This window comes from Oncorhynchus tshawytscha, linkage group LG05 (assembly GCF_018296145.1).
Source record: "Oncorhynchus tshawytscha isolate Ot180627B linkage group LG05, Otsh_v2.0, whole genome shotgun sequence".
Taxonomy (NCBI): Eukaryota; Metazoa; Chordata; class Actinopteri; order Salmoniformes; family Salmonidae; genus Oncorhynchus; species Oncorhynchus tshawytscha.
In genome coordinates, this window is record NC_056433.1 from 57,205,751 (window position 1) to 57,216,618 (window position 10,868).

A 10,868-nucleotide genomic window follows, 5' to 3' on the forward strand; every position below is an offset into this window, starting at 1 on the left:
CTGTCCGCAAGGCTGAGATATCAGGGTGAGCTGTTAAAGTTCAGTCACTTTCGTAAGTCCTTAGTCACGTTTATACAATGATATGGCAAATTAACACTTTCAAGGTGAAAATGAACGCAAGTATGCCGTGGGTAGCTTTCTTACACCCATGTGCTCATTGCCTTGGCCTGAATTTCCACAGGCAAGTACTTGGTGTTCTCATATACGTCTATATGTGCGACGTGGGCTTCTCGCGATAGCTTTTTTTGGCCATCCAACATGGCGTCGTAGGGATGCTGTATTGTTGTTTTACATGTACCTAGCTATGTGACAAGTGGATTCCTCTCGATTTATTACAACTAAAAAACGAACTACACCAAATTGTCAGTCTCGATTCTGCGGGTATGAGAGGTCTAGGAAGACTATGCTGAGATCCACCGGTTTCTTCCGTGGAATTGACTGCCCGTTTTACACGGATAGCTGCAATGGGAAAAGCGGCAAATATGGGTGCAACAGACCATACTGCCACTTCAGACACAGCAAACATAGACGTGCGTCTTATGGCTCAAATGACACTAGAACATCAAAAGAACTTTACTCCAAACAAAAGGGTGATTTGCATTTATTTTGTATTCCTCTAACTTAACTATGTTAGCTAGCTATCCAGTGTTTGTCGCAGTGGCTGCATAACGTTAGCTACAGTGTTTAGCTAAATATTTTAACCATTGTGAAATGTAAAAAATATATTTCGCCTTACTGAGGGGTTGATAACATCACATATTGTACATTAAATAAATCCTCAATCAGCTATACTGTGTAATTCGTTATGGCTGCATTAGCTAACTAGCTAGCTAGTACATGTTAACTGTTAGCTAGTAAAGTCAGAGTGAGGTAAGGGGGTGTCCTTATCTTAACCCGTAGAACTCAATGGTTCTTCGTGTTTTGACAAGTCAGGTTTGTTGACAATGGCATTTGAAACCATAATATAACATTCAACTGAACTGTTTGAGTACCTTAAAAATGTGGATTATGTTTACCATAGAACATGCTTGACAATTTGCTAATCCTAATTGGTATCTAATGGCTTCCTTCAGAACAAGGTGGCTATGACCCATTCAACCCAGAGGTAGTAAGACCAGAGGAGCAACAGAATGGGGAGCCTGCTGCTGCAACAGTGGACATGGGTGCCCTCGAGCTTGAGTTGGTCAATCGTGCCATCGAGGCGGTACGCAGTGAGGTGGAGCGGGAAAAGAAGAAGCTCTCACAAATCGGGGACCTGGAATATGACCCTTCTGCCAGTTCTCCTAAAGTGTTGCTGAAACCACTCTCACAAACTGGAGACCAGAAATATGACCCGACTGCCAGTTCCCCCAAGCTGGTGCCAAAACCACCATCACGATTTGGGGACCAGGAATATGATCCTACTGCCAGTTCCCCCAAAGTGATGGCTAACTGGCCAAAACCACAGGCCGTGGCATCCCACTTGGCGTATGACCCAGGCAGTTATCAGATGACTACAACAGCTGATTATAATCCCACCCCTCGCTCCAGTAAGTACACCTTGGACTCTGACAGCAAGGACAACCATGCCAGCTCCATGGAATATGTGCCCACCTCGGTTACCAAAACAGCTTTGAAAAGGCCTGCTCCTCGAACACGATCTCCTCATCTACCCTCTCCCCCTACTAGTCCTAAGTACTCCAATAATGCAGCCTTCTCCAAGAACAAGTACACAGTGGATAATTCTAAACCATCCACAGACATGGAATATGACCCTCTCTCCAACTATTCAGCTAAAATTGCTGTCAAGGATAAGAAAGACCAGAGGACAGGTGCTTCTAAGGGAGAAGTGAAAAAAAGACCTCACATGTCAGGGACAGGAAAGCTGTCAACGGATGAGGAATATGTGCCAACCACTAAGAAGCCTCGACAGGTGATACCAGACCCACTGAAGTACACTGCCAGTTTCTCTGAGTCTGATGAGGAGAGCTCTGGGACAGAGTATCGACCCACTTCTCTCAGCCGTCTGCAGAGGAGGAAGAGTAGCAGTGGGTCAGTGGAGGAAGCCTTTGGTCCAGGGAAAGGAGAGAGGACTGAAACAGCTCTAGGTGGGCTGAAACAACAGAGGAGTCGGGAGGCTAAAGAGCAGGAAGACTCGGAGAACCAGGAAGTAGCAAGGCAAAAAGACAAACCAGAAACTGAAAAAGTGCCAGGTAAAACCAGCCACATGAAGAGCATCAAAGTAGAGAAGGTGCATAAATCTGAAAAGGAGTCCAGTAAAAAGAGTGGTAGTAGTAAAGAAAAAGGAGCTGGGGACGGTAAGAAAATAAGTGATTCAAAGACATCAAGCCACGAAACTGCAAAGAAGGACAGCAAGAATCAGGGAAAGAAAGAAGAGGAGAAAAGCAAGATAAAGGATAAATCCATAGACAAAGGCAAGGAGGGACAGGAAGAAAAGAGAAGTGATGGAAAGAGTAAGCTAAGGACAGACAAAGTAAAAGGGGCGTCAAGCAAGAGTGAGAGAGAAAAGGGGGGTGGGGATAGTAAAAAACTGAAGACTTCAGACAAGGAAAAGGACTCTTCAAAGTTTAAAGAACACAAGAATGGTAAACATGACAACAGTGGAAGAGAAAGGGGCTCCATTAAAGTTAGCAAAGGGAGTTCTAACAGCAGTAAAGACAAGGTGAAGAAAAACAGCAGAAGCTTCTTGGATGGCAAAACAGGAAAGGTGAAACAAAGATCTCTGAGTCACGTGGATCTGTTTGGGGATGAGAGTGCAGAGGAGAAACGCGAGGAGGATGACGAGGAGGAGAAAATTGTGAGGAAGTCAGCTGCTGCTTTCAAGAGGGGGCATTTGAATAAGAGGAATGCCTCAGAGCTCACCCCCTCATCCTCAGAGGATGATGACGTTGGTCCAGAGGATGACAGAGACTATGATGACATGGATGGTGGTGGGGTGGACTACTCCGGTCTGCAGATGGACATGGACTTTGACCTGGATGAAGACCCAATGGAGGAGTGCTTACGGATCTTCAATGAATCCAAGGATGTGAAGACCGAGGACAAGGGAAGGCAAGCCAAGGTACCCATAGATTGCCATCTCCCTTAATTACAAGTTGTTTTGTACAATATTTCCTTAGGTTAGCATTCACTGCAGTGTATCCTGTTCATACAGGTCAGTAAAAATGTGTGTAACTCATTTTAGAATGGCACTGAATGTAATGTGTTTGTTTCCAACATTCTGTTCATTAAATATTGTGTGAAATGTAAATCTGCTCAGTTTTTCCTCTCCCTTCCCAGCCCTCTAAAGATTCTGATGATGAGGATGCCACAGACAGCAATCAAACTACTCTCTTTCCTGGGCAGAAGAAGAGGGTTTCACATTTCTCCGCCAAAGGAAGTGTGAGTTTGTTCTCTGGTATTTACCCACATCTCTATGGTAACCACTGTAACAAAAAGCCTTTCATTGAATACAAACTGGATTCTGTGTTTCAGACTGAGGCAACACCAAAGCCTCCGCCATACAGGAGACTGACTGCCCAGGAGATCTGTTACCAGCGCATGCAGATTGCCCAGCAGCAGGCCTCTCAGCTTGCAGCAGCCGTGAAGACTGCCTCTACACCCAGACCCAGGCCAAGCCTCAGCCCCTTCCCTGGGGAGAGGAAGAGAGTAGCCCACCGCCCCACCCCCTTACCATCCTCCTCCAAGTCTGGTACGAATGCTTGGCCTAAGGCCTTCCTATCTTTCACCCCATATATGGTCATGTCATCTAACACAGGTTTTCCCAAAATCAGTTCTGCCCCCCCTGCCTGATTCAAGTAATCAAAGCTTGATGATGAGTTGGTTATTTGAATCAGCTTTGTTGTGCTAGGGCAAAAACCAAAACGTGCACACAGGGGCCCCAGGACCGAGTTTGGGAAACCCTGATCTAACACGGAGTTTGTATGCATTACGACAGCCCAAAAATATGAGACCAGAAAAGTGTCATTTAAGGACTGTGTTGTTGAGAATCCTTTCTTTATATGACTACAGGTCTTGTCGAGGCAAAGCTAGCAGGCAGCAGAGTGTTGTCGCCCACCAGGACTCTCCCAGGTGGTGTCTCTGTGAAGGCCCAGACATCAGCGGGCATCTTGTCAAAGACCACCACCACTATTGCACAGAAGAGGGTGGCACACACTCCCACAATGAAGGTAACGTCAGGAATTTATAGTATGTCAGAACATTATCATGAAAACGTGACATTTGTGTCTATTTAGTTGACATTATTTTTATGTTCTTCTCAGAGCTCTGCAATGAAGCGCCCAGTGATTCCCACTGAGTTTGGAGCCAAAGTGCCCACCAACGTCCGCCAGCGATACCTCAACAACTTTATAGATGAGTGTATGAAGTTCTGCCCCTCTGAAGACTTGGCCTTCCAAATGGTATGTGAGACCACACAGGGTTGAACTGATTTATAATTTAATCTATCCATGTCTACTGTTAAGTATGTGTGCTCATGGCACTGCTAGTGGTATCCCATTTTAGAAAAGGGTGGATGAGTTATGTTTGTAAAATATTTGATGTGAGTTGAAGTTATAACAGTGGACTGTGTCTCTAGGCCCTGGAGGAGGAGAAGGTGGTGTATGACCGGAGCAGCAGTAAGAACATCTACCTCAACGTGGCAGTCAACACACTGAAGAAGCTACGCAGCAAGAGCAGCTCCCCCACCTCACCCGTTGCCAGTATGTCACTGACACATACATTAACTATGTAGCAATTACAAACAGATGGCGTTTGGTGTAGTTGCAGCGCTTCTGTAAGTCATTGCCCTTTTGCACAGATCTAGGATAAAATCTCCCTCCAAAAATGGCAACCTTTACCGTTAGGTGAAAAGAACCAAACTGACATAGATCAGAGTCTAATCAGCCTGCTTGTCTTCTTTCAGGGAGCCCTGCAGTGGTGGGGAACAGGAAGGCCCAGTCCCATGAGGAAGTGCTGGGGGGACGCCTCGCTGCCAAGACCAGCTTCACCATCAACAGGACTGGCAAGCAACAGGAGGAGAAACTCAGTGGTGAGTAGCTAGTCCTCCTCTGGTTGGAGCTGGTATTACAGGCAGTAGATGTTTGATTAGGCAGGAAGGGCTTTGTATTTTAGCTATGTGTTGTCTGCATGGCTGCAGGTGTCAGGCTGTACAGGAAGCTGAGGGACTATCTGATGACGGAGGAGCAGCTGCAGGAGCATGGATACCCCAGGCCACACCCTGAGCGCTCAGGTCGAGCCGTGGTCCACAACGTCCCGGAAAAGAAGAATGTTGACCGTAAGTCTCTATAAAGCACCTACACACACCCTCCTCAGTCTGGTTGGATCAAATCCTTCTCTACCAGACTAACAGATTTTTTGATTTGTTCAAAGCTTTTGCCAAGGTGTGCTGTCGATGTGGGGCCGAGTATAAGATCAACGCCAACGGCAACTGTGTTCGCAAGGAGGAGTGTAATCATCACTGGGGCCGTCTGCGCAGACATAAAGGTAGGTCTGTCTGTGTGTATACAGTGAGTTTCAAAAGTATTTGGACACTAGCTAGGTTTTCATCCACTTTCCAACAGATTTTCATGCAAATATTCTAAAATCTGCATAAAACAATATGTGCATTTTCCCACCAGAGATGTTTCGAGCAAACAGATTTTTTGCGGATAAAAGGCTGTGCGTGGCGACGTAGTACACATAAAAATACACTATATATACAAAAGTAAGTGGACTCCCCTTCAAATGAGTGGATTTGGCTATTTCAGCCACACCTGTTGCTGACAGGTGTGCACAAAGCAAGGTCCATACAGAAATGGTTTGTCGATCGTTGTGGAAGAACTTGACTGGCCTGCACAGAGACATGACCTCAACCCCATCGAACACCTTCGGGATGAATTGGAACACCGACTGTGAGCCAGGCCTAATCACCCAACATCAGTGCCTTACCTCACTAATGCTCTTGTGGCTGAATGGAAGAAAGTCCCCACAGCAATGTTCCAACATCTAGTGGAAAACAGCAGAGGGGGGACCAACTCCATATTAATGCCCATGGTTTTGGAATGAGATGTTCGACGAGCACTTGTCCACATACTTTTGGTAATGTAGTGTAACTTTTCCCGTTAAATTGCCATAAACCAAATGAAAGTTAAATGGGTTTTCATCGCATTTTCAACTTTACTGATGGTCTTGTCAAAAATAAACTGTTGCATTATATAGCAAATGTACCCACTCAGATAGTGCGGGTAGGCTACCTACATTATGAGATTATTATGGATGAGAGAGATATTATTTGTATTTGTCAAACGGCAGCCAAGCATCGATGATCATTTCACCAGAATAAGACCCTTGATATTTATTGTAACTGAGCATCAAGCTCATCACCGTGCACTTTCACCACCCTGTGAAGTTCATCATAACTTATTTCATCTGTAATAAACTGCATGCTTTCCCGATGAGTCGTCATAGTGTGACTTTGATATGATGGTTATTATTTCAATATTTGCGAATAAAGGCGTTTCCACCTCACAGTTAATTTTACAGACCCAAAAAGATCCCACCATATCGAATGAACAAATTGTGGTAATTTATACATTTTTTGTGACATTGCATGTTTCCATCAGCACGATTGTAACGTCAGGTAATTCATCCGCATGAAATAGTTGGGTGGAAATGTGGTTAGTGGCAATTTGGGGTTTTTGGCTCTGTACTTCAGCACTTTGAAATGAAACAATGACTGGGGTTAAAGTGCAGCTTTAATTTGAGGGTATTGTCATCCATATCGGGTGAACTGTTTAGAAATTACAGCACTTTTTGTGCATAGTCTCCCCTTTTAGGGGACCAAAAGTATTGGGACAAATTCACTTGTGTGTAATAAAGTGGTCACAAGTTTAGTATTTGGTCCCATATTCCTAGTTTGTGACTTGTTTTGGTTGTGTTTCAGATTATTTTGTGCCCAATAGAAATGAATGGTAAATAATGTATTGTGTCATCTTGGAGTCACTTTTATTGTAAATAAGAATATAATAGGTTTCTAAACACTTCTAGATTCATATGGATGCTACCATGATTACAGATAATCCTGAATGAATAATGATAATGAGTGAGAAAGTTAGACGCACAAATATCATATCCCCCCAAAAATGCTAACCTCCCCTGTTTATTGTATTGTATTCTTATTTACAATAAAAGTGACACCAAAATGACACATTATTTAACATTCATTTCTATTGGGCACAAATATATCTGTAACACAACCAAAACAAACTTAAATGGGGGGGACTATGTACAAAAAGTGCGGTTCACCTGATATGGATAAAAATACCCTCAAATTAAAGCTGACATTCTGAGCTAACATCATAGTTATTGTATCATTTCAAATCCAAAGTGCTGGAGTACAGAGCCAGAACAACTTAAATGGTGTCACTATCCCAATACTTTTGGAGCTTACTGTATTTGTCTATGAACTTTTGCAGTGATTGAATTTGTGCATGTTGTAAAATGAATGTTAGGATTTGAATGTAGTGTCGTATTTTGAGTTGGACTAGCAAGAGCTTCTGTGTGTCTGTGGTAACAGTGTCGGGAGGCTGGGAGACCAACTACAGCTGCTGCTCAGGGACTGTGGGCTCTCCTGGCTGCTCTGTGTCTAAGGTAACACACCTAACAGTTCTGCTGTGTGATCAATAATAATGTCAATACTGAGTTTGAACTGAGAAACAATGGGAACACAAGGGGGCAGTGGTGTCCAAGGCACATCGTGACTGGTTCTTATTGAAGTTGATGACTTCCATTCAAAGCACAATAGTTTCTCTGTTTGCGTTACATTTTAAGAATCAACTAATACCTGCCATTTGATTTTTCACCTTGCCTCCTGTCTGTCCACAGCAACACGTTCAGGACGGACGCAAAGAATCATTGGACGGCTATGTTCAGACCTTTGAGAAACAGCTGCCCCCAGACGGCAACGGTGGAGTCTACGCCCTGGACTGTGAGATGGTGAGCTTGCTGCTGCACTGCTTTTCTTTGGGCACAATTAGCTGTATGAGTGCTGAGAGGGCATCTGAATACCTTATATAATGTGTTGTCTTTGTCGCTCTCTTTCTCCTTGGTAATAGTGTTACACAAAGCAGGGTCTGGAGCTGACCAGGGTGACTGTTATCAACTCTGAGCTGAAAGTCATCTATGACACATTTGTCAAACCCGAAAGCAAAGTGGTTGACTACAACACACGGTAAGGGATCGAGAATAACAGTTTTCAATCTTGAGTGTGGAGATATACAATATCTAGCATATGCGCATACACACGCTAGGACAAATATATAAGTTTTCATCATGGTTTGCGCAGGTTTTCGGGTGTAACAGAGGAGGACCTGGAGAATGCGACCATCACCCTGAGAGACGTGCAGGCTGTGATCCTCAACATGTTCAGCACTGAGTCCATCCTCATAGGACACAGCCTGGAGAGTGACCTCTTTGCCCTCAAGGTACACACGCACACACTCCCCTAATCTGATTGCCCTCTGGTCATTACGTGTGTGTGTTTTACTATACTATTCGTGTGAGTTCCAGAAGTCCTCACACGAATAGAAAACCAACAAAAATTCAGAGAAGTTTGGACATTTTGACGGTCCTCAGTTGTAGAAAGGCTATTTTAGTGGGGTCTCCCGAGAGGCGTCACTACAGACCCGTGTTCGATCCCGGACTGTGTCACAACCGGCTGTGACCGGGAGTCCCATAGGGCGGCGCTGAATTGGCCCAGCATCGTCCTGGTTACGGGAGGGGTTGGCTGGTGGTGCTTTACTTGGAGGGCCGGGCATCTGCAGGCTGACTTCGGTTGCCAGTTGAACAGTGTTTCCTCCGACACATTGGTGCGGCCGGCTTCCGGGTTAAGCGGGCGAGTGTTAAGAAGTGTTGTTTGGCGGGTCATGTTTCGGAGGAAGCATGACTTGACTTTCGCGTCTCCCGAGCCCATTGGAGAGTTGCAGTGATGAGACAAGATCGCAATTGGATATCACGAAAAGGGGTAGAATACAAAAAAAGGCTGTTTAGGGATTAGGTTAGGGAAAATAGGATTTTGAATGGGAATCAATCCTCACAACTATAGTACGACGTAGGTAGGTGTGTCTGTGTAATGGCCCTCACTCTGTATCTCATGCGGTCTTTGTAGGTCATACACAGCACTGTAGTAGACACAGCCATTGTGTTTCCCCATCGCCTGGGCTTGCCATACAAGAGGGCCCTGAGGAACCTCATGGCAGACCACCTCAAACGCATCATACAGGACAGCGGTGAGCAGCTAAACCCTCATTACACTGTTTATTGTTCCTCTGTATGATATACATTGGTCACATGTCAACAAATCACTAGTAGGCCATTTCCCTCTGGTTTCAGTTGAAGGTCATGACTCCAGTGAGGACGCCTGCGCCTGTATGGAGCTCATGATATGGAAGATCCGAGAAGACGCCAAGGTGAAGAGATGACTTCTGCTCCCCTCTAACCGGACCGCTGTAGAGAGACGGACAGGGAGGGGGAGAGAAGGGGAGCTGAGGGCCCTGGAGAGAACTGTCTGTCTGAGAGGCCAACAGCACAGCACTTGAGTTATACTGTGGTGGGACCTTAGCAGTGACAGGGAGCAGAAGGCTGAGAATGGGCTCCTCTAAAGAGATCTGCAGGGATGGCCAAGTCACTGTGTTGCCTGGTCAGGTAGGCCATAGTGGACAGGTGCTGCTGGAGTACATTGTTGGAGTGCCAGCAGAGCCAGAGCCCTCGATAGAGTGAGTTGGTAAAAGGCAGAAATCAACAGTGTTTTCATTTACTGTTCCTGTTTTATTTAGAAAATCCATGATCATGATTGTCACCAGTTTTTGTTGGTATGTATTCTTCTCCTCTGGTGATCTAACTCTGAAAGACTGGGGGGTTCTTGTTCACATTGTTATTGTTATGTGAATAAGGATAAAATTCTATTGCTGCTGAGCTGCATCCTTGGCCCAACTTGCACTATAGAAATGCTCTCTTCTCCTATTGGGCTAAAGTACCTCATCTGTGTTGAATGAATACAGTACTGAAGACTTGGTACTGAGGAACTTGCTACATCGTTGTCTAAACATGGTTATTCTCAGACATGGAACGGTGCCACCACACATGCACTTGGTGTTGGGGTTTGCACTTAGTTTGTACCACATCTGTGCTGTTAGATGAAATGTGGTCGATCTCTTAGTATTTTGTCGGCTCTCAAACTTGATTAATCATGACAGTCAGACCCCAAAACAGAAATATTTATGTGTCTGAAATTGTCCTGGTATGGTTGATTAGAGTTATTGTGTTGAATAGCTTGACCATCAAATCTCACTATCTATCTTTGTGTCCTGTGCACTGCATGAAAGTGAACTTGGGCTATTTTTATAGCCACACAGATAGAACCTATTACTCCCAGGGTATGTAGAAAACTATGTCCACATTATGCAACAATTAGTTATTCAATGCAGACAGATATCAAATTGTTTATAGTAGCTAAAGGCTATAATTTTGTGTTAAATATGGTATAACATATGAGGGTAAAAACTGGTGCTGTAAATATGCTGTAAGTTGTTTCTTTTTGTATTTTTTTTTTTTGTTTATTATTTTCTATTAAAAAGATTGAAAAGATCTGGTTTATGTAATTTATTTTTGTTGCCAATGTCAAAGCGTAATAAACATTGTGTATAGTTGCCCAAATGTAGGTGGTTTACTTAAATATTAGTGCCTATCCTGTGCATATACAGTGCCTTAAGAAAATATCCGCACCCCTTGACTTTCCCCACGTTTTGTTGTGTTAGAGTGGGGTTAAAATGGATTTAATTGTAAAACATTTTGTCAACAATCTACACAAAATACTCTGTCAAAGTGGAAGA

General features: G+C 44.2%; 1 protein-coding gene across 1 annotated transcript; it reads left to right on the forward strand.

The window, feature by feature from the left end:
- The first annotated feature begins 253 nt into the window (after nucleotides 1-253).
- Nucleotides 254-10,623, forward strand: rexo1 (REX1, RNA exonuclease 1 homolog). Its single transcript, XM_024421512.2, has 16 exons — nucleotides 254-590; nucleotides 1,074-3,061; nucleotides 3,280-3,381; nucleotides 3,475-3,691; nucleotides 4,012-4,169; nucleotides 4,263-4,400; nucleotides 4,577-4,700; nucleotides 4,904-5,029; nucleotides 5,138-5,275; nucleotides 5,371-5,484; nucleotides 7,556-7,629; nucleotides 7,864-7,974; nucleotides 8,094-8,209; nucleotides 8,324-8,462; nucleotides 9,146-9,266; nucleotides 9,370-10,623. The coding sequence occupies exons 1-16, from the start codon at nucleotides 404-406 to the stop codon at nucleotides 9,456-9,458; spliced, it is 3,942 nt and encodes a 1,313-aa protein (XP_024277280.1). The 5' UTR covers nucleotides 254-403; the 3' UTR covers nucleotides 9,459-10,623.
- Nucleotides 10,624-10,868: the final 245 nt, after the last annotated feature.

Coding starts and splice junctions, on each gene's coding strand:
- rexo1 (XM_024421512.2), top strand. CDS start 404: ATGCTGAGATCCACCGGTTTCTTCCGTGGAATTGACTGCCCGTTTTAC. Junction 3,692..4,011: donor ACCATCCTCCTCCAAGTCTG/GTACGAATGCTT, acceptor ATATGACTACAG/GTCTTGTCGAGGCAAAGCTA. Junction 4,170..4,262: donor CACACACTCCCACAATGAAG/GTAACGTCAGGA, acceptor TGTTCTTCTCAG/AGCTCTGCAATGAAGCGCCC.